This window comes from Limtongia smithiae (assembly GCF_038497785.1).
Source record: "Limtongia smithiae strain NRRL Y-17922 unplaced genomic scaffold V1518scaffold_9, whole genome shotgun sequence".
Lineage (NCBI taxonomy): Eukaryota > Fungi > Ascomycota > Lipomycetes > Lipomycetales > Lipomycetaceae > Limtongia > Limtongia smithiae.
In genome coordinates, this window is record NW_027117630.1 from 656,277 (window position 1) to 676,786 (window position 20,510).

The 20,510-nt window shown below is 52.2% G+C and overlaps 6 protein-coding genes across 6 annotated transcripts; 4 read left to right on the forward strand and 2 right to left on the reverse strand.

Annotated features, from left to right (window-relative positions):
* V1518DRAFT_420003 (V-type proton ATPase) lies at positions 1 to 634 on the forward strand. The gene is made up of 3 exons (XM_066904898.1): positions 1 to 46; positions 117 to 200; positions 255 to 634. Exons 1-3 carry the CDS (start codon positions 16 to 18, stop codon positions 578 to 580), a joined length of 441 nt encoding a protein of 146 aa, XP_066758610.1. The 5' UTR covers positions 1 to 15; the 3' UTR covers positions 581 to 634.
* A 3,362-nt stretch (positions 635 to 3,996) lies between these two features.
* On the forward strand, positions 3,997 to 5,170 carry V1518DRAFT_420007 (uncharacterized protein). Its single transcript, XM_066904899.1, has 2 exons — positions 3,997 to 4,898; positions 4,965 to 5,170. The coding sequence occupies exons 1-2, from the start codon at positions 4,194 to 4,196 to the stop codon at positions 5,073 to 5,075; spliced, it is 816 nt and encodes a 271-aa protein (XP_066758611.1). The 5' UTR covers positions 3,997 to 4,193; the 3' UTR covers positions 5,076 to 5,170.
* Positions 5,171 to 8,054: 2,884 nt separating this feature from the next.
* Positions 8,055 to 12,167, reverse strand: V1518DRAFT_420012 (uncharacterized protein). The gene is made up of 3 exons (XM_066904900.1): positions 11,308 to 12,167; positions 8,779 to 11,234; positions 8,055 to 8,715 (listed from the first exon to the last, which is right to left on the reverse strand). The coding sequence occupies exons 1-3, from the start codon at positions 11,792 to 11,794 to the stop codon at positions 8,194 to 8,196; spliced, it is 3,465 nt and encodes a 1,154-aa protein (XP_066758612.1). The 5' UTR covers positions 11,795 to 12,167; the 3' UTR covers positions 8,055 to 8,193.
* V1518DRAFT_420015 (general substrate transporter) lies at positions 12,159 to 14,282 on the forward strand. Its single transcript, XM_066904901.1, has 2 exons — positions 12,159 to 12,701; positions 12,755 to 14,282. Exons 1-2 carry the CDS (start codon positions 12,430 to 12,432, stop codon positions 14,061 to 14,063), a joined length of 1,581 nt encoding a protein of 526 aa, XP_066758613.1. The 5' UTR covers positions 12,159 to 12,429; the 3' UTR covers positions 14,064 to 14,282.
* V1518DRAFT_420017 (ATP synthase regulation protein NCA2-domain-containing protein) lies at positions 14,174 to 16,813 on the reverse strand. The gene has a single exon (XM_066904902.1). The coding sequence runs from the start codon at positions 16,581 to 16,583 to the stop codon at positions 14,247 to 14,249; it is 2,337 nt and encodes a 778-aa protein (XP_066758614.1). The 5' UTR covers positions 16,584 to 16,813; the 3' UTR covers positions 14,174 to 14,246.
* Positions 16,596 to 20,508, forward strand: V1518DRAFT_420020 (uncharacterized protein). Its single transcript, XM_066904903.1, has one exon. It carries the CDS (start codon positions 17,050 to 17,052, stop codon positions 20,296 to 20,298), a length of 3,249 nt encoding a protein of 1,082 aa, XP_066758615.1. The 5' UTR covers positions 16,596 to 17,049; the 3' UTR covers positions 20,299 to 20,508.
* Positions 20,509 to 20,510: the final 2 nt, after the last annotated feature.

The following is a 20,510-nucleotide window of genomic DNA, read 5'->3' on the forward strand; positions in this document are numbered from 1 at the left end:
CCCTTCTTCGGCGCCATGGGAGCTACCGCTTCCATCGTCTTCACCTGTAAGTGGATATTTTTGACTCTTTCGCAGCCTTCTCTTCGGTAGACTTTACTGACCATTTTTCTTCACAGCCTTCGGTGCTTCCTACGGCACTGCTAAGTCTGGTGTCGGCATTTGCGCTACCGCCGTCCTCCGACCGGACTTGATCATCAAGAGTGAGTCTACACGGTTATATTATTTCTGGTGCTAGTGTCTAATGTGTTACTTAGACATCGTCCCTGTCATTATGGCTGGTATCATTGCCATCTACGGTCTCGTTGTGTCCGTCCTGGTTTCGGATGGTCTCATTCAGAACGAGGCTCTCTACTCCGGCTTCATCCAGCTTGGTGCCGGTCTGTCTGTCGGTCTTGCCGGTCTTGCTGCCGGCTTTGCTATCGGCATTGTTGGTGATGCCGGTGTCCGTGGCACCGCCCAGCAGCCCCGTCTTTTCGTCGGCATGATCCTTATCCTTATTTTCGCTGAGGTTCTGGGTCTTTACGGTCTCATTGTTGCCCTCCTTCTCAACTCCCGCGCCACCACTGACGTTCAGTGCTAAGCGCCTTCATATATAATTATTCTTTAATTATATACTAATGAAGCATACTTTCCAACTTCCAAAATCAAATTCGTTATATAGAATTTTTTTATTTCGGACGCCTTTTTTGTCTTTGCTTTTCGGGGAATAGGAGTGGTTAAACCAAGTGTGATTTATGTATTAATTATAAATAAAGTTGGCATTTAAGGGGTTTTTATATCTGGTTAACAGTTCATGTTTTCTTATTTTTCAATTATATTTAGAATATGATGAGATGGAGGGATGCTTGGACGCGGATGGTCATGGAACAATGTAGTTTGATGAATAGACTCACGATGACTAGAGTATTTTTGCAGGGCTGAGTTCAAGATGCCGGTTGATTTCGTCGCGGGAGGGGTTTGTAGCGCTTCGTCTGAGAGTCGCTGGTTGCTACGAGTGGGACTTGTTCTTCGTTTCTCTGCATTGCAGTTGGTTATATACCAAATTGTAAATTTCATGTTGACTAGATGAATTGTATCGCTCGAGTAATTAAGAGCTTTTCGTATGTCAGTGGTGTCGTATTGGTACGTCATGTCTTCATGTACAGCAAACTCGTACGCCTTATGGTGGCTCATCAAAGGACCTTCATTCACTCCTCACGCATTTCTGAATTATTATCTAATTTTTCAGTTTTCTTCTGATATGAACTATGGTGCTCTATATTGACTGCTTTCTCGTATTTTGAGCCTTCTTGTGGATCGCACTGAGTACCACTTCACGCTTATCTTGAGTAACTAATAGTTTTGATGACTTCTTCGATACTGAGGAGTCTACACCAATCCGAGTACAACCGGCTAGAGGCTGCATACGCCTTCTGTTGGAAGATATTGCGCGGATCAACAGTTATTAATGAGATGAATAACTGCATGCCGTTTGAATCTATTTGTCTGAACTTCTCACATCTGGTAAGCAATGATTACTGCATCGAGACGACTTCCGGGTGCTTGGCGACGGAGACTGGGCTACCACTGTGGACGCCAGACGACATAGCAAGATGAGCATACTTTTTATTTTACTTAGGGCAGCGTCAGACGATATTCGTGATCGACGACACCCGCCGTGATGTTCACGCTGCGGACAGAGGACTTCAAGACGATGGGTCGTCGTATGGCGGAATATCGAGATTTACTCGGACGATCCATTGTTGGGCAAATTCCTCTCTCTACTTATTCTCTGCGTCTGCTTCGCCGGAAAACACTACTTGAAGTTAGCTATTTCGGTTACCGTACTGTGAATATGGTGTCGGCACGCGACGCCAGGGGCAGAATGGAACGATGGCGAGGTATGTGGTTAGGTCTTGGATTAAGAGCATTTGACGACTAGCTTCTCATATTTGAATTTGGTGGTGCCTTGAGTGTACCTAAGCGTTCTCGCTCTAGGTCTACACCGGATGTCGTATCGATCATGTGGGCTCCGATGAGGCAGCTGTAACTGGTATCTCTGTTCAATGGGCACGGTGGGCTATCAGGTTTTTCTTCTAGTCATTGACTCAAAAATATAGATGAGCGCCGTTGCAGATAATTTCCATTGAGGTTCGAGACCGTATAAGTGGTCGATATTCTTAGTTAACAGAACCACGAATGCGCGTGGTCGCGAGAGGTGCCTGACTGTATAGCGCGCTAAGAGCAGTTGACCAGCAAGCTATGCTGCTACAGGAATTTGGCTTTGAGAGAGTAACCGAACCACAGTGGCATGAATAAAATCGACAAAATTTATCTGAAATGAGCAAGACTTGTCTTTCGATAAAGTTGATACTGATCAATGCGGGCAGAGGAGCTACGGCAGAGAATTCTAGTCGGCGACATTGAGCTACAGCTTAACCAAGAATCATGGCCTGTTGCCTACTCTGCATTTTGCCAGCCAAGAAAGTACCACTGCAGAGATGGCAAGCGAAGCGCCGTCTGACTCCCGGAGGGTTATTGGGAGGTCAGGAGTTGCAAACAGTCTCAGTACGGCAAAACACTGAACTTGAAAATGGTCTTCTGGCTGCATGCAATCTCGTCTGGCTACATGCAAACCGGTAGATTTGAATCCTGCCGCATCCTTCTGTCTAACACGAAACCTGAGCATCGGCGATACCTGGAAGTCTCTTGAAAACTTGTATTTGTCAGGCAGAACCCTGAGAGCGATGCGATCATTTCTCGACTTCCTCTGACTGGCGTGCTATTCAACCTTCGAAACTGCGGCTAATTTTGCAATTGCCGTGTCCGAGTTCATAGCTAAGCCAATACCGGAGAAGGTAAGAGAGGGGGTAGGCTCACAGTCGCAGTTAGGGACACCAGCAATGGGATGGAAGAGCCGCCTTATGAGTATCCGTATAACTGTAAACTTTTGATTTTGTTAGCCTGTCTCCAGAACTTCGACTATTTTGGGCTCAAGCGCATAGATCAACTTCTGCGCAACGACTTGCCGACGGAGGATGGGGGTTACGACGATATCACCGACGCAATTGATGACTACTCCAGCATGATGATAATCTCCGACTATGAAGACTTGTGTCGGAATTTGATATGTTCGATGACACCCTTGACTCCTTTGTGCAAGTAGCGAGGCACTTGCCGTCATCATCATCATACACTCACTCTATGCCTATTGCAGGATAGGAGTAGTTTTCGGAGTTGTTGATATTAGCCAAAAGCTTGGTCAACTCAATATCGTCGAGCTCTGGCGCGAAATACGGATTTTTTTTAATCACATTTGTCACTAACCAACACTCTATCATCCGATCTTCTAACTTCAAAATTTTAATTGAAGACAATTTGGGTCTAGCAGTTAAACCCTCGCTATGGAATGTGGCAGCAGGTACGGCAGACGTGATTCAGTTTTCCAAGACCTGTACTTCTAGCCTTACGAGTTGCAAGTCACGGTGAAGCCGGGCGACGTGCTCTATTGAAAACCCCTACCCGATGTGGCTGCGGAAATACGATTGAAATTAGGAGCTCGGTCCACAGCGCAAGCCTCCAAGTTCGCCGCATTTGAGACGCCATAGTTAACTTTTAATATATAGATCGCAGTTGGAAACAGCCTTCAACGCGGCTATTCAGCAGATCATAAATAAACTCAAGTTTGAGAAGGGCCGCCTAACGTAGTTGTCTGTGCATCAGGAAACAGTTATAGCTCACGCGTGGCTGATCGCCTTGCTCAATCTTGTCGCAGAGGCTGTTATATATGAGCCGCACGCCGTGTGGCGACGGCAAGCATGCCCTCCCGTAGCAAAGCAACTGTAATTTCTAATAATTGTGTGGTATTCTGTATCATTAGGAAGATAATATACAAAATCTTGTATTATAAGTAGCCAGGACTGCATAGTGTCTAACAGCTGCGCCACGATGGAAGCGGCTGTGTCGTAGCTGTGTTGGGAACGCGAGTTTCACCATGTTACCCGTCCGTCAGCGTATGCGTACAACCATCAACTGACCACGTACGAAACAAAGTAGGCTTGCCTTCTACTCAACACTTACTTATACAAAGTGAGTGGTCGCTGCTACATGCATTGAGCTTTCGGGTGATTTGATATATTTCGAAAGCACGAGAGTACGCTAAATCACAGATCGACGGATCGCGCACTGACTGAACGTAAACGCATAGCGGCAATATGAATTCTTCGATCTTCAACACTATACCTTCTGAAATCCTCGGCGATATTTGCGGCTTACTTCCCGCTACGGATGCTCTCTTGTTCGCACTGACTTGCCAGCGCGCCCGCGTCATTGTTGACGACGTGTGGCGGCTGCGGGCGTACCGCGACTTTGGACAAGACGGAGTATCTGCGGCCGAGGCTTTGATCAGAAATAATCATAGGACTCTCACATGGCCATTTATCTATGACACTATTTTGCAGCACAAGTACTACTTTGCGGATGGAAAATGTAATGTGACCTGGGGCCATGACCTGCGTTACTGGAAAATTATGGATTGCTGCGAGTCGGCATATGGCAAGACTTTGAGCTTACTACAAGTTTGCTGGTTATCTGTATCTCGAACGATTTCATTGTATCCAGCATCTTACCATTTGACGATCGGGATCAGCACGAACGACATTCTCCGCTCCCCCGGTTTGAACAACTTGAGGTTTAATGTCAAGCTCTGCGATTATGTGAATGGCGAGCTCCATACAGTACCGATATCTTCCCGTATTCTTCCACCGAACACACTGTACGATATTCAACGTCGCGGCTGGTTTGAGATACATATAACGGACGTCACGGTACCACTATCAGGAGACGGTGCTAGAAGCCACTTGAAACATATCGTGTTTGAAATCAAGGATACAGAAAACAACAATTGGAAGCACGGTCTGGTAAGCTCTTGTGGCCTTGACTAAGGCTATCTCGACTCGTAGCATTTCGCTAACTTTTTGAACTAGAATCTCGACTATATCAAGATTCAAATGGTAAGCCCAGATCAAGCATTGGAAGCGGAACCAGTTCCAGAACCGATGTTGTACGCGGAGCTAGCAGCTCCAACGTCTCAATGAATTACTTAGGCTAATAACCCCCACTTGTGTGTAACGCAGTTTTTTTTACGAATGCTGCTTGAGATTCTTTGTCTAGAATCTAATGAATATCAACTATTAACATATATCTCTCTGTAGAACTAGCACAACCCCTTGACCATGAGTAAAACGAATTCAGTTAGCAGACTTAGACCTCGCGCGCAACTTATCCCTAAACTTCGTCGACATAGCCGGAACCAATATCATAACCATACCAATACTCGCAAAATCATAGATCTCCACACGACGGGTAGCCAGCTGTTCTACAGTTACTTGAGAGGCGGAAAGTGGTTCTTCCATCATCGAGAAAGCAGCAGCAAAACCAAACGGAACAGATCGTTTCCTGCAAAGACTGATGCGAAGTATCCCAGATAAGACATATCGAGGTAAGTGAATACCATTTGGAAAATGTGGTAGCCACCATTGACAATAAAATTGACTGCAATGATGGGACCGATCCAAACAATGTTGGCGGCTGAGGTCGATCCAGGTAGAAGTAAAGCTGGTAGTAGTGGCACCGCAAGCAATGCTACTTAAAATGCGGTCTCATGTGCGGCACCTCTGAACAATTTCGCCAACAAGTAGTACCTCAACAATCAAGCATGCGTTGCGAACGCAATGAAAACGCCAACGAGAATGCTAAAGTGCGCTGATCCATCTTGAATTAGTTTGAAACCATGCATCGAAACGAAAACGATGGGAAAACGCTTCAACGAACAAGTATATCACGGCGTAAATCAGCGAAGAGTAAGAATTCAAGAAGAGCACACATGGCTCAAGAAACATGATAACCAACGGACGAACTAGAGACTCGTATGCAATACTCTTGACTGAAAGCTGGGGCTGCTCTATGTCAAGATGAGAAGTATATCTAGAATCGCCCGTCAAATTGCACACTCTTCAAGCACAGCGCGCATGTCAGAATCCAAAACGTTCATCGCCAGCCTTGGACTTGCAAAGCTGTGAGCCCAAGAACGATGCGAAGACTGGTCTCATGACCGACGCAAACGCCTAGAAAGCAAGCACTACGGCAAACTTGAAGACTCCAAAATATCACTAAGAGTAGCCCTGTCATTGGCTGTAGGCGCAAAAAGAAAGTAAGCCGGTAACCAAGCGAATCACGGTAAAGTCACCAATGTTGCGTACGAGTACTGTAGGAACTTGGAGAATCATTAATATGAATAACGCAGTGATATAGATCCAGTTTCAGCCGACCACTGGAACTACGAATAGAGGAGTAAACAGCATCGGTCCGGCAAGTATAGGTTAGAAGCTCAACCAGTGACTTGAAGTGAATCCGCTTACTTAAGATCACAAGACATGACATGCAATGACAGTGATAACAGCGCCATCACCGCGCCGACATGAAACTCCTCCATTGTCTGCTGCAATCCTGATATGTACATCATCAAACCAATATACACCGACAACGTGAGCAACGCAAGCTGCTCCATGACGCTGTTTTTCAACTTCGACCAGTTATGCGGATTCTCTTTATTTTCCAGAACTTACCAGTCAACAATGAACTGATTCTGTCTTAATGACTCGTCAGCGACAGATTTCTTCTCCTTGCGCCGTCGATATTGCCGACCTAGATATCGCCAGCATTGTTGATCGCTGACAACGACACTATATCGCCATGTACGCTTGATATAGAGGACGAGATAATTGACACTCTGGGCCGTAGACGCTACTTTCGGAAAGGAAATATGGTATCCGCTAATACTAGGTTGACTACTTCGACGCCCCAGCTTCCTTGAATGATGTTCAGCATGATAGATGATGTAAATGCGATGAGCGTTGCTACAGGCAATAGTAAACTTGCAGAACAGCTAAGACAGTATTCGACAAGTTTGAGTTATCATTTCAGAGGGAGCCATGACCAACATTATATCCCAAGATGCATTATGGCATGCAATGGCTGCAACGGCATCTATGTCAATATTTTCGGATCTTCAAATCATGAACAAAAACGAAAACCGAACGCCCACAAAAGTACAGCCAAGAGGTGCGAGTTTGATGATAATCATGACACTGTGACGCACGATGGTACGACGTCACCGTGCCTGGGTGACAAGCGAGTGTGCAGTAGTGTCACCGTCATAGAAATTTTGTGCGACCGTCGAAATCGAGCCGGCAGTTTCATCGTCGCTTGCTGCGAAGCTGGGGTTACTACAATAAGCTCTATGAAAGCATCAGATAAATATCTCATGGTAGATTGTTGTACAGTCATTGTTGCGTTCATTGTGCAGGAAAGATATAAATTGTGGAGACTCGCGCTGCGACGGCAACAAGCATCTGACACTCGATACGCCGTGGAATTGCTGTGAGCAATTGTCAATGGCAGTGCCCTTGCAGCATTTAATTGATTCAAGTCCGTTAAAGTTATCTAAAAACCAAGTAATGAATTCTACTGACGAAAAGTGCGTACAAGCTTGCAGAGTTCACGCAGGAGCTCGCGATGTCTTCCACAAAATTAAGTTCACGTCTCACTAAACAAAATCTCGAAGCAAACCGTCGTAAACATCCTCATCGCCTCAAAGCTTCCCCCCCGACACAATCGCACACCGGCAGAATGTCCTCCCTCTGGACACGCTACAACTCAATCCCAGTAGCAGGCCGTCTTTGGATTGGCATCTCCACAATGGCCTTTGCGTACGCTGGCATGCGATACACCGACTACGTCTACGATCAACAACTCGAACAGGAGATGAAGGCGGCGACTGCTGTGCCACACGAGACGAGCGCCGAAGACGTTATTCCGGAGAGTGTACTTGTTACAGTTGGGAATTCTGCTTCAGGGAAGAAGTAACATGCTTTGCCCGCCCTCTCACCCACCATTGTCACCACCACATGGAGACTATTCGTCTCAGGCGGCTCCGGACCCTCTGAATCGTTCTCGTCGTACATCCAGTCACCCAACTGCTATCACCACGCTTCCTAAGATGCGCACACTATCTATACCAACCCTCTAGTCTATGAGCGTCTCTATTGTATATAATATATTCTACACACGATATCCACAACAAGGAGACATCATGTTTACATCATATCTTACAGCATAATTTTCATGACCTCGTTGTTAACACGCACACAGTCACTACTTTTGATTCTGAAACGCAGACAAAAACCGGGCCTCGTCTGTGCCGTGGAACTGCAAGATCGTTGAGAGCACGGGGATCAGCTGCTGTCGTTGCTCCTTGCGCTCTAGAAAGCCAAGAAGCACGTTCTTGATGTAAGGAATGCTTAGGTTGTCAGATTCTTCGTATGGCACGTACGTCGTCGTGCCGACGGACGACGTGATCGATGGCGTGGGCGACCCGGGGACCCGTGAGCGACCGTCCGCACCACCATTCGGCGTGCTTGGCGCAGCCGTCGAAATTGAGCTGCGGTGCGCAAGACTGCTGACGCGCGGTCGTGGCATGCGTAATGACATCTCCGAACCTGCAAATGAGCCAGAGCCACCAATGCCGCCGCTGGATATCGACATCGCTTGCAGCTCCTCGGATAAACTGCGATTCGTTCGTTGTAACCGCTCGACCTTGTCCTGAGTTTCTTCGGCGAGTCGTTTTAATTCCTGTCTATTCGCCTCTACCTCGCGCAAGCGAGTTTCAGTTGTGTCCTGTAGTTGGAGCCTGTCAGCAACACATGCACACACAGAGAAAATCACAACACAACAACCTACCAAAGCAGACCGCAGCTCGGCGAGAACCTTCCTCGTCTCCGCCATCTCTGAGCCCGCGAGCTTCGCCTTCTCTTCCGCGCGATCGCGTGCTGCTTGAAGATCCGTCAACTCGGACGTCAATTTCTTGCGCTCTTCCTCAACCATCGACATCTTGCGTTCCATCTCGCGCGACTTAACCTTGATCTCCTCCATCTCGCGTGTCTTGCGTCTCGAAATCGCAGCAGCCTCCACCTCGGCTCTGTCACGTTCCTCAGTCAGCGTACTAATCTGCTCTTTCAGGTCACGTGTCACGGACTCCTGTTTCTCCTGTGCTTCGCTCATAAGACGGCGGATAGTGGTAGCTTCCCTCGCGCGCTCGCTGAGAAGACGGTGGGCTTCTGATAATTCACCTTCCAAAGCATCATACCTGTCGCGCGCTTCCTTGCTCTGCATGGTCATTTCCGACGCCTGTGCGCGGAAATTCTCCATCGCAGTCTTCGCACTCTCGGTCGCCGCCTTCGCTAATTCAAGATTTTCCTCGGCGGCATCCCGCTGTGACCTGAGATCATTGCTATCTCTTGAAATCGCCGCCAGACGCGCGCGCAGCTTATCCGCGTCCAGTTCAAGCTGCGCCTTCTCGCGCGACAGCTTGTCAATCGAGTCCGCCGTACCCTTATTTTCTGCCTCGGTCCGCGTGAGCAATTGGCTGAGTTGTGTGATTCGTTCGTCCGCGCGGTTCTTCGCGCCCTGGATCTCCGCAAGTTGTGCGCGGAGTTTGCGCATTTCTCCGTCACGGTCGTTCAGAGCGTTACGCAATTTGATAACATCAACCTTCAGCTGTCGCTCGCTGCGCTCAACGCCGCGTAATTCATCTAGACGTGCCGACATCGAAGTACTGTCGCTGTGCAGCTTCGCAACATCGGCCTGGCTTGCTTGTAGATCCGCCTGCATCTTCTGCAGGATCTGCGTCTTGTCTGTAAGTTCTTTGAAACGCGATTGCGCCGCATTCTCCGTTGCCTTCAGATCAGTCTCCAGACGTTGTATTCTCGACTTGAGAGTCGCGACGATCTTTTCATTTTCGATTGCAGCTTGTTGAGCTTGTGTTGATGCAGCATCGCTGGCTGCAGTAAGCGATTTGATCTTCGCTTCCAGCTGGGTGCGGACGGCAAGCTGATCCGCATTCGCCTTTTCGAAGTCGTCGCTCTTCTTGAGGAGCTCAGAGTGCACAGTCTCAAGATTGGCAAATTTCTTGCCAATCTCGACGGAGTTGGAGAGTTGCTCGCCGAGCGCCTTGATCTCATCCTTAGCCTCAACGAGTTCCTGACCGACGCTGCGCACGACATCCCGAAGATTTTCCACCTCTTCTGTCGCAGTAGTACGTTCAGCCTGGAGCTTGGCGATGCTGGTCTCAAATGTGGAGATTTTGGCTTCATAATCAGAGATTTTTGCCTCATAATCTGATATTTTGGTCTGGTACACAGATACATCCACAGCAGGAGACACGGGAGCTGCGACGGGACGATCTGAGGGAGGAGCTTCGGGTACCGTTTCAGACACCTTCGAAGGCACGTCATCGATAGGTGTGGCTGCACCAGCGTTCTTGCCTTTCTTCTTCTTTTTCTTTTTGTTCTTGGAGGAAGCTAAAGGCACACTGGTGACTTGGCTGGCATCGTCTGCGGCAGGCTGGTCGTCGTCGTCATCGTTGGCTGTCGGCTCAGTAACCGGGATGCCCTTGGACGTGGCGGTGGCTGCGAGGACGGAGAGCTTCGCAAGAGCTTCGTCAAGTTGCTTCTGCAAAGAATTCGACGTTTCAACGGTAGACGCCGGAGAGGATGATACAGCGGTGCTGAGATCTGCGACCTGCCTCTCGAGAGCTGCTGCCTTGGTTGTGGCTTTAGTGAGGTTGGCGGTTAGCGATTCATTGTTAGTCGTGACCTCGCCGATCTTGGCGTTCAACGACTCATTCTCAGTGGCAGCATCGGACAACTTCGAAGTCAAAGAAGCGTTCTCAGTCGCTGCCTCCGCGAGCTTTGTCTGTACAGACTTTGTCTCCTCCTTAGACTGTGCGAGCTGCACGGACAGCGCATCCTTATCCGCAGTCACTGCCGCAAGCTGGTCGGTGAGCTGCTTATGCCGAGCTTCGGAAGTGATCTCGATTTCCTTGATCCGATGGTCGCGATTCTCGAGCTCGTTTTTGAAAACACGAACCTCGCCTTCAGCGTCGTTAAGAGTCTTGGTCAGGGCGGCAATTTTCGCTTGAGAGTCATTGAAATCGCGAAGCACGTCGTCTTTCTGTTTAGTCACACGCTTCATCTCCTCCATATACATTTCCTGGCGGAGGGAGAGGTTTTGTAGATACTCGACGAGAACTTCGGGCTCGGCTATTGAGGAACATGGGGTGTGTTCACGGAGCACGTTCTCAAAAGCGCCAATTGCGGCTGTTCGCAGGCGCTCAGCGTCATACGCACGATGGAGTTCTAAAAAACGAATAGTCAGACCCATGAGAAGATCAATTGCGGGAGAGGGCCCCACGGGACGCGAGATTTGTACCTGGATATCGCTGTTCATATTTCATGAGCCTGCGTAGCTTCGACTTGATCTCTGGAGGATGCGGTCCTTCAAGCAGGACTGAAGTAGGCACTGATTGTGATGGTCGCGCCGCTGGATCTGTCGCGGGAGGAAGGTCGGGGGTCGTAGTACCGGGCGTCGATTCCGCGGTGGTCGTTGCGGTACTCGTAACAAGGTCAACCGCGGCCGGCTCGCCCGTGACGGATGTGGAAAGCGGATCGTCAATATCGTCAGCACCGACAGGAGTATTCGAGGTCTGCTGCTGCAACGGGCGACGCGGTGGGGCAGAGCCCGCTGACGCTCCAGGCGCATATGGCACAGGCGTACCAGTACGGGGGGAGTAGTATCCAACGCCGCCACCGCTGCCACCAGCCGGGGAATTCGCAGCTGCAGCGGCAAGCGACTGCACGCGCGCCTGCTCGAGGTCATCGGCGATGGCCTTCCCGAACTGGGTGATCCGGTTCATCATCGTGGCCGCTGTAGGACTCGTGAAGAACGGCGACGGACGTTGCGGTGTACGCGGCCACAGCCAGTGGCTGCGACGAGTGCGTTCCGGTCATGTGATCAATATCACGTGAATGACCTATCGCACGATCCTATCACGTGACTGAACCCGTGACAAGAGCTTCCCCGCAGAAGCAAGATATTAAGTTTTTTCCGGTTCCTCGTGAACAAAGAACAAAGAAACGTCAGAAATCCGCGCAGCGCTCACTGTAGCTGTGGAACAGGTCACTACCTTTGTTGGCATTGGCCAGAGACGTGGTAGGGAACGAAGCCCACCGATGCGTCTGATAGGAACAAAAATGAAGTAGGAAAGGAAGCGTTACAGCGGGCGTAAAGACGCGCATAGTTTTTGCTCGCGTGTGCCTTGCAGTGGCTGCTTGCACGGCGCTCTAGCCCACAACCGAGTTAACCTCCTCCCTCATCACTGCCCTCTCCTCCCCCACTTCCTCGCCACCGCCTGTCCTCTACCCCCGTCTCCGGCACGCCCGGCTCCGTGCTGTGGCCCCGTGCTGTGCTGTGGCCTGCTCTGCCTTGCACACTCTTCCTCACTGCTCTTTCGTCAGACTGGTGGTCCACCCCACTATTGCGAACACCCCCGCCATGCACCTCCTCAATGTCTACACCATCTCCGCCTTCGCGGCCCTCGGTGGTGCTCTCTTTGGCTTTGATATTTCCTCCATGTCTGGTGTCCTCGGCACCAGACAGTACAAGGAATACTTCGATAATCCGCTTGGTACGCGTCAAGGCGGTATTACCAGCGCCATGGCCGCCGGGTCCTTCTTCGGCGCGCTTGCCTCTAGCTACGTGAGCGACCGCTTCTCCCGCAAGATCGCTATTCAAATTGGTTCCGTCTTTTGGATTATTGGCTCCATGTACGGCATATATTGTCTTATGTTGTGTACTCTGGTATTAACATGCTCTCCAGCATTCAAGCCTCGTCCAATGGCGTGCCTATGCTCATCTGCGGTCGCGTCATCTCGGGTCTCTGCGTGGGTCTGACCTCTTCCGTCGTGCCCATCTACCAGTCCGAAATTGCGCCACGCAAGTTTCGCGGTCGCGTGGTTTCCTTCCAACAGTTTGCCGTCACCTGCGGAATTCTCATCCAGTATTTTATCCAGTACGGCTTCTCCTTTGTCAACTCTCAGGCAGCCTTCCGTGCGCCATGGGCTATTCAGATCACTCCCGCGGCTATTCTTTTTGTCGGTCTTTTTTGGTTCCCGCGTTCGCCGCGGTGGCTCGCCAGTAAAGATCGCTGGGAAGAAACACTGCGCGTTCTGGCATTTTTACGAACTCCAGATAGCAACGTGAATGATCCCCTTGTGCTAGCAGAGTACAAGGAGATTGAGGACCAGATCCGGTTCGAGCGCGAGCAGGAGTCTAACAGCTATCGGGATCTGTTTAGCAAGCGCATGCGAAAGCGTACGCTACTCGGGATGGCAATTCAGATGTGGTCTCAGCTCTGTGGAATCAACGTCATGATGTACTACATCGTGTACGTGCTCGACTCTGCTGGGATTAGCAATACTCTGCTTGCGTCGTCGATTCAATACATCGTTAACGCGGTACTCACGATCCCAGCTATCCTTTGGAGCGACCAGTGGGGCCGACGACCTGTTCTGTTAATCGGTGCTTTCAGCATGGCAACGTGGATGTATCTCATTGCCGGAATCCTGGCGCGATATGGCGAGGAGAACCCCGTCAAAGACGAGTCTTACACCTGGGTAGTTATTGGTCATCCAGCCGCTACGCGTTTTATTCAGGCAGCGTCTTATCTCACTGTCGGCTCCTTCGCAGTGTCATGGGGTCCTATTTCATGGATCTACCCGCCCGAGATCGTACCACAACGCGTACGCGCTAAGGCAGTTTCTCTTGCCACTGCATGCAACTGGGCCGTTAACTTTGCGCTCGGACTAGCCGTACCACCCCTCTTGCGCAAGATCCAGTGGCGGCTCTTTTTCATCTATGGCAGCTTCAACGTCATGGCATTTATACACGTCTGGCTATGTGCGCCAGAGACCAAGCAACGCACACTTGAAGAGATGGACGAGATCTTTGAGCATGGCGAGCCTCTGTGGAAGTCGTTCCGCGGCATGCGCGGCAGCTCTGGTCTAACCACACTGGAATACCTCGCCAAGGCCATCGAGCTGGGTACTTTGAAGGTCGAGCCTAATACTGTGCAAGTCAAGATGTATGATGACATGGACAGCGTCGGTCGCGCGTCGTCGTACCGGTGATCTTGTTCTTTTTTGATTTCATGTCGGCGCGATTTTGTTTGGGATATGTGGGTACACACTTTGGATTTTTTGTTTGTTTTGACATCAGTTGATGGCGTATTTTTTCAAAAGTTATGATTTGGTACATGGTATAGCAGTATGTATTGTACAAGGGATTTATATACTAAGAGTATGCAAGTGATTCTATCTGAAGTATTTGCTGTATACTCTCCATATGCGTTCGATAGTGTAGCGCTGGCGAGCGGTGCCGAGTTTGAGGTCCTCAAGATCCGCGAGGTCGCGCGTCCAGTCATCACGTAGTTCACGGGGGAAGATGGAGAGACTGTTGCGGAGGACATGCAGCTCGCACAGCATTAGCCCGTGGTCGGTGTAGGACAACCACTCCCCGGAAGGGGAACCAGCGCCGGCGCCGGAGTGAAGGGAGGAAGAGCCGCCGGACGCAGACGAGGAGGATGAGCCCCCGTGCCGAACTGTGAGCATGCGTTCGACGTTTCCAAGCGTTCGCACGACGCGCTGTTTGACCTCCGACTGTCCACGCAATCCCTTACCGCTGTACATTCGCGCGCCCCATGACGCCGTGAACCAGACGAAAACGGAACTGGGCAGCGCAGCAACGGTACCAAAAACGAGTTCTTGGGACTTTAACAAGCGATCGATGCCGGTAATGGCGACTTCCACATCGACCTTTGTCTTTTGAACTTGGATAAGTAGTGTGCGTACAAGCTCGCCTCGGAGCGCGTTTTTGAGGGGCGATTTCAGTTCGCGCTCGTAGACTTTGAGAACGGCGGAGAGATCGCCTTCTCGCACACCGGTGCGGATCGCGTCGATTTCCGTTGTGGATAGCGTATATGGCGCAGGCACACCAGCGACAATTGGTGTGGTGTCAAGAGCAAAGTCTACAACCATGCGTTCGAGTGACTCCATGTCGGCTTCAAGGCTCTTGCGACCGACGATAGCAACTTGAGCATTATCATCGTGTCGAATTGTGGCAATGATGTTGCGCACGGGGCCGACGACCCAATTGCGCCAGAAACCTATCGCGGTATCGACAGCATCAGCACACCACTGCGCGATGCTCGCGCGACGGCTGAAAAGCACACGCATCACGGTACCGCCAAACGCCAAACCGAGCACCGCGGCAGGCCAATAACGCGTCACAACTCCCGGCTTTGCTGCGCTCGAGGCAACGTGTGAGAGTGTACTCGCATGCCGCGGAAGAACAGTGTCGGAAATATGCAAAATCTTCAGAGCAAGCATGTATGGCGGCTGATGATGTGTCGGAGTCGCCGCTGCGGCAAATACCTTGCGCTCGAACTCGTCGACCGAGGTTGCGTCGTCGTCGTGGTTGCTGTCGGATTCGTCGAGGATGATGCTTTGAGTGATTGTCTGCATGAGGCCTACCGCCCGCTCGACGCCGCGACGCCAGTCAGCACCGTTTTCGAGCATGATACTCTCGCCCACGAGCACGCCAAGGGCAGCGGCTTGCAGGTCGCGGAGCAGTCGCAGACGGTGTTGCTTTGTCTGTACTTCCTTGTATTTGGCGGACAGCGGCGACACTAGAAGGCGGGACAACGCCGTACGGCAGAAGATTGAGGTTGAAGCAGATGAGGATAATGTAGCGATGCGATTGAGCACTGCAGCGTGGCGGATGCGGAGACGGTGGCGCGAGAAGGAGGCGCGAAGGGTGTTGATCCAGTCGCGCAATGATGGCCGCGCTCGTACTATGAGCAAGCGCGAGCGCGCGTCCGAATAGATGTCCTTCACAGCGGCTAGACACGCCGCAGGCGCGGTCTGCACGGAGTATAACAACAGCCCGGTGGATGCGTGGAGGACGTTGTCCCAGTAGTAGATGTCGTCTGCCAGCGGCAGCGTCTGACCGAGGAGCGTGTCGGTGACATGTCCGTAGAGAACGACGCACGCGGCCGCGACGACGAACCATTCGAGCTGCTTCGCACAGTCGGTCACGGAGTCTTCGTACGCGTCCGCGCCCCATTCGTCATCGTCTTCATCGCTCTCGCTTTGATTCTGCTTCGCGGCGGCTGCAGTCGCATCAGACGATATGTGGAGATACGCAGTGAGCTGTGCGTGCAGAAACGGTAGCGATGGCGTCGCATATCCTGGACGTATGAGGAGACTGTTGAGTACGGCGAGTAGCGGCTCAACGGTGTCGACGGCGACAATGCCTTCGTCGGGGCGGATGCTGGCGGACTGCTTCGGAAGACTGAGCGTCGGCGCGAGCAGACGCGGCAGCGTCGTAGAGGCAAGCAGCTCAAGCTGTGCGGACAATGCGCGCACGCGGTCGTCGACTACAGTACTCATGCGCGGACGAGTGGTGGTGGGAGAAAACTTGGAGATGGAGATGGAGGAGGAGGTGGCGGTGGGATGGGGTTGGTTGTTGTATGCAGACCGACGCTGATCATCGCCTGTTTGGAGGCTGAATATCCCTACGCACTTAATGCGCGTCCCGCTGCTCATCCATATTGTCTCCGACCCGCAGAAGCGCCCGGTCCTCGCGACCATAGCCGCAGTGGCCGCGACGAGGACCTCGAAGACAGGGCAAAGTTGCGGGGCCGCGGAGTCGAGAAAGTCCGAGTTCAAGCTCTAAACCTTAACTCACGAGAAGTTTTTTGGGCGCAAACCGTGATAGTCTTCGAAGCTATACGCTTCTCGCATCACGCTTCTCGCACTCCAGACGCTCCTCTTCCCGCTTCACGGCCGACGCGCGCTCGCAATTGTGCTGCCTCGACCTCCTCGGCTCTGCGAGTCGTCTTCCCAATTCTCGAGTCCCCGCTCCAGCTCACGGCGCGCATGTACCCTCCTCGGCGTCGAGGCCATCTCCAGTCTCCATCCTACGCTGCGCTGCTGCCTCGGCCACGGCCCCATCAGCTCCATGCGCCTCCGCGACTGACTTCCCGCATCTGATCTCAATCCTGTGACGCATCCTCCTCACCCAACATCGCGCGCCGTCGGCGGTGCGTAGAGAGCCATGCGCCCCGCGCTCACGTGCAGGCTGATTCGCCAGCTCAGCAGATTTGCCCTGCGTGCGCCGGACGCGAAGGCTATGTGCGCGGTCGTGCATGTACACGTGCGGATGGCGACGGATGCTGCGGATATGGCGGTGGATCACCGACAGCGGTGTCTGCTCAAGGGCGGCGGCTGGTCGGGACATCATCGTGGCGGTGGTGGCGGGCAGCACAGCTATCGACTTAGCGGCAACGGTGTCGTGCGCCTGAAGCACCGGCGCGCAATGACGACAAGTGCGAACGACAGCGGCGGCGGGCGGGGCAAAGGCGAAGCCGAGACGTATGCCGCAGATTCGAACACCGCTAGAGATACCGCGGACTCCTCATCACAAGCCTCCGACAAATCAACGTCGCTACTCGACTTCTTGCGTACAAACCGGCATAATCAGTTGATTTTTGGCGACATTCTGCCGCCGCCGCGCACCCTGCCGCCCCCGACCCCACCGTCTCTGCCTCACGATTCGCTCTCTGGACCACACGCAAAGTCAATATGGCAAATGCTGGCGTCGTCGCCGTACTCGCCATACCCTGAATCATCGCATTCACCTTCGCATACACTATCGCATTCATCATCACCACCTCTCCCTCCGCAAAAGCCTACGGTTCCACCATGGCTTCCACCGCCACCTCAGCCCAACTCACTACAGAAACGCGGCGAAGATAAAACCGCTCACGACTTTGACGACTCGAGGATTTTGGACATTCGACTCTCTTACAACTATTCTCAATCACCGCCGACGCATGGCGTATTCCAGCCTAAGAACTATCAAATGCCGCTGCAGATTGTACGTGGCAGCGACCAACAGCATGACAAATTTTCTAAATGGATGGTCCCGGCTGCCTACCGCCACGCAAACATTCCACTTTCTTTTTTCGTCAAAAATGTGCTTTCTGAGCTGCGACGGCTTCCTCTCGCCTGCGATCCGAGCGTCTACACAGCACGACTGCTTCCAATTGTCATCCGCGCACGAGAGAACGCAACCTCATATAACCTGTTTGCTGCCTTGCACGACGGCGGTCATCACGACGAGTGCATCGACCTCATGCGACGACTATGCTCAGTCTTCATGCGCCCCCGCGCTACCGCGGTGGTGCTCGAGGGTTTTGCGATCCTCTACTCGCGACTCTCAACAGTTGAGATCGCTGAGCTCATCTCTGAGATCCGCGGTCGCTCCTCGCCATTACCGCGCATATGTCGTATGCTTTCCTCATCCGACCACAAGCGCGAACGTGACCCGGTTGGTTGGCTCATGACTCAGGTCATTGCTGCGGCAGAAGAGTATGACACCTCCGCACGCTCAATGGAGCTGTTTACCCTTGTTCATCTTGCGCTTGAGTGCCATCTTGAACTTGTTGCAGCGGGAATGGTCGTTAAGCTGATACGGTACGCGAATACAGAAGGCATGGAATTGACAAACTTTGCGCCGGCCGCGCTCATCAACCTCACTGTCGACCGCCTTCTTGCGTCAATGGCGCGAGACCGCTCAATTGAGAGGTTGCAAGGCGTCGCGGCATTATGGCAAGCGTTGAAGGATGCTGGCGGCGAGTTCACACCGGCGCAGAATTTCAAATTGATGGAGTACGCGCTTGACATTACCAGCACAGACTCGACCTCAGGAACTTACCTGCGCGGGCCGGAGGACGTTTTACAATTAATCGCGGCGGAATCTGACTCCAAAACCAGAGCCGCGCGTGCACGAATCCCAGGCACATTCTACGCGGAACTCGTGCAACGTCATCTTGACCGCAACGACGTGCTCGGTGCGTACCGCAACCTCAAAGTCATGCTCGAGAGCCGGCCAAATTTTCCCATCAGCACGACGCCGCCTCAGCTGCTCGCCGACGTGATACACGGTCTTTCTAAGCGGCGGTATTACGGGCAGGCGAAGCAACTGCTACTGAAGCTTACGCGCACAGTGCTCGAGCATGGCCCTGTGCTTGAGGCTGCGCTCAATTTCGCCGCGCGCACGCAGAACCACACGCTCGCGCAGCAGTTATCGAAGCTCGTGCGCCCGCCGTTCTCGCGCTCGATGCTGCGGCAGCTTATGTTCTTGTCCATCTCGCTCAAGGATGCGCAGGGCAAGCGCGCGGTTATGGGAATGATCATGCAGCATGCCGATGTGAAGCTGGACGTGGACCGACCAGACGGAAGAGGACTGCCCGACTACGACCTAGATCGCAAAGAGGCGCGGATGCAGCTGCAGCCGGCAGAAATCGGCATGCTCGCCGACGAGGCGTACAGAGAATTTGGCCTCGACACTGCGCTTGCGCAGGTTCCGAACGATGGCATTGGCAAAGACGCGGACGTGCGTGCGGCACAGCGCGAAGCGGCCTGGGGCGTGCTACTTCAGCGTGCACTGCGCCAGCGCGCGTACGACGTCGCACAGCATGGAGTGCAGTACTCGTGCCGTGACGACATCTACACCGCGGGCCTGCTCACGTATGTCTCAAAGCGATTCGGCGCTGCAGTCGCGCGCCGTGTCGTGCAGAAGCGGCTCGACATGCTCGAGGACCTCACACGCCAGCCGCATGCTGTATCGGACGGAACACAGCCACCGCGGCGACGGAAATGGGACGGCGACAGCGCAGGTCGAAAGAGGTTGGTGGAGTTGCGTGCGCTCGGACGACTGCTTAGCAAGAACGAGGACGAAGTTGTCCAGTTGTCGCCGGTGTCGATGGCCGATTCGAACTTGTTTTTGGCTTTGAAGCAGGGATATCCGTATCGACAACCGGAGACTGCCTTTGCAACTCATGCCACGGCGAAGGCCGCACGAGAGGAAGCTCATACAATACAGCTCGACGACCATACAGATCCTCAGAAACACGTCGATCAAGCTTCACCCCTCGCCGACAATCCTTCATCTCCTCATCCACCGTCTTCCTTTTCGTCAACAACAGAATCGCAGCCACTCCATTCCACACCATCACGACGCCCTGTCCTCGGCGCAAACCACTTCGACTTCTCCATTTTCGACAACACCACTCCCGGCCTCTTGTCCGTGGAACATGTTGGCCGCTTCGCGCTCTACGAGCGAGACGAACGCACCTTCAACTGGGCCATCGTCACACTCGAAGCCATGGGCATGCATGTGGACGACATCCGCACGCTGTTCATACGCGACGTGCGTCTCTATCGTCGTGGACGACAGAGCTCGATGAACAGCGATGAGAGGGATGAGAGGGATCCAGACTCGTATATTCACGAACTCTGATGGAGTATGCGCTAGGTCTGCGTCGGATAGCGCTGGTCATGAAGATATAGAGGCAGACGAAGGCTATATAAAGACTTCACTGACAATGATGACAAGCCATGGAGCCGACGATAAACGTTCTGTTTCATAGTTTTCTGGACATATAGAAAAGTTGTAATTATTGTACTGTACATATTCTCCTCATAGCGAAAGCAAACCTTACAACTAGTAGA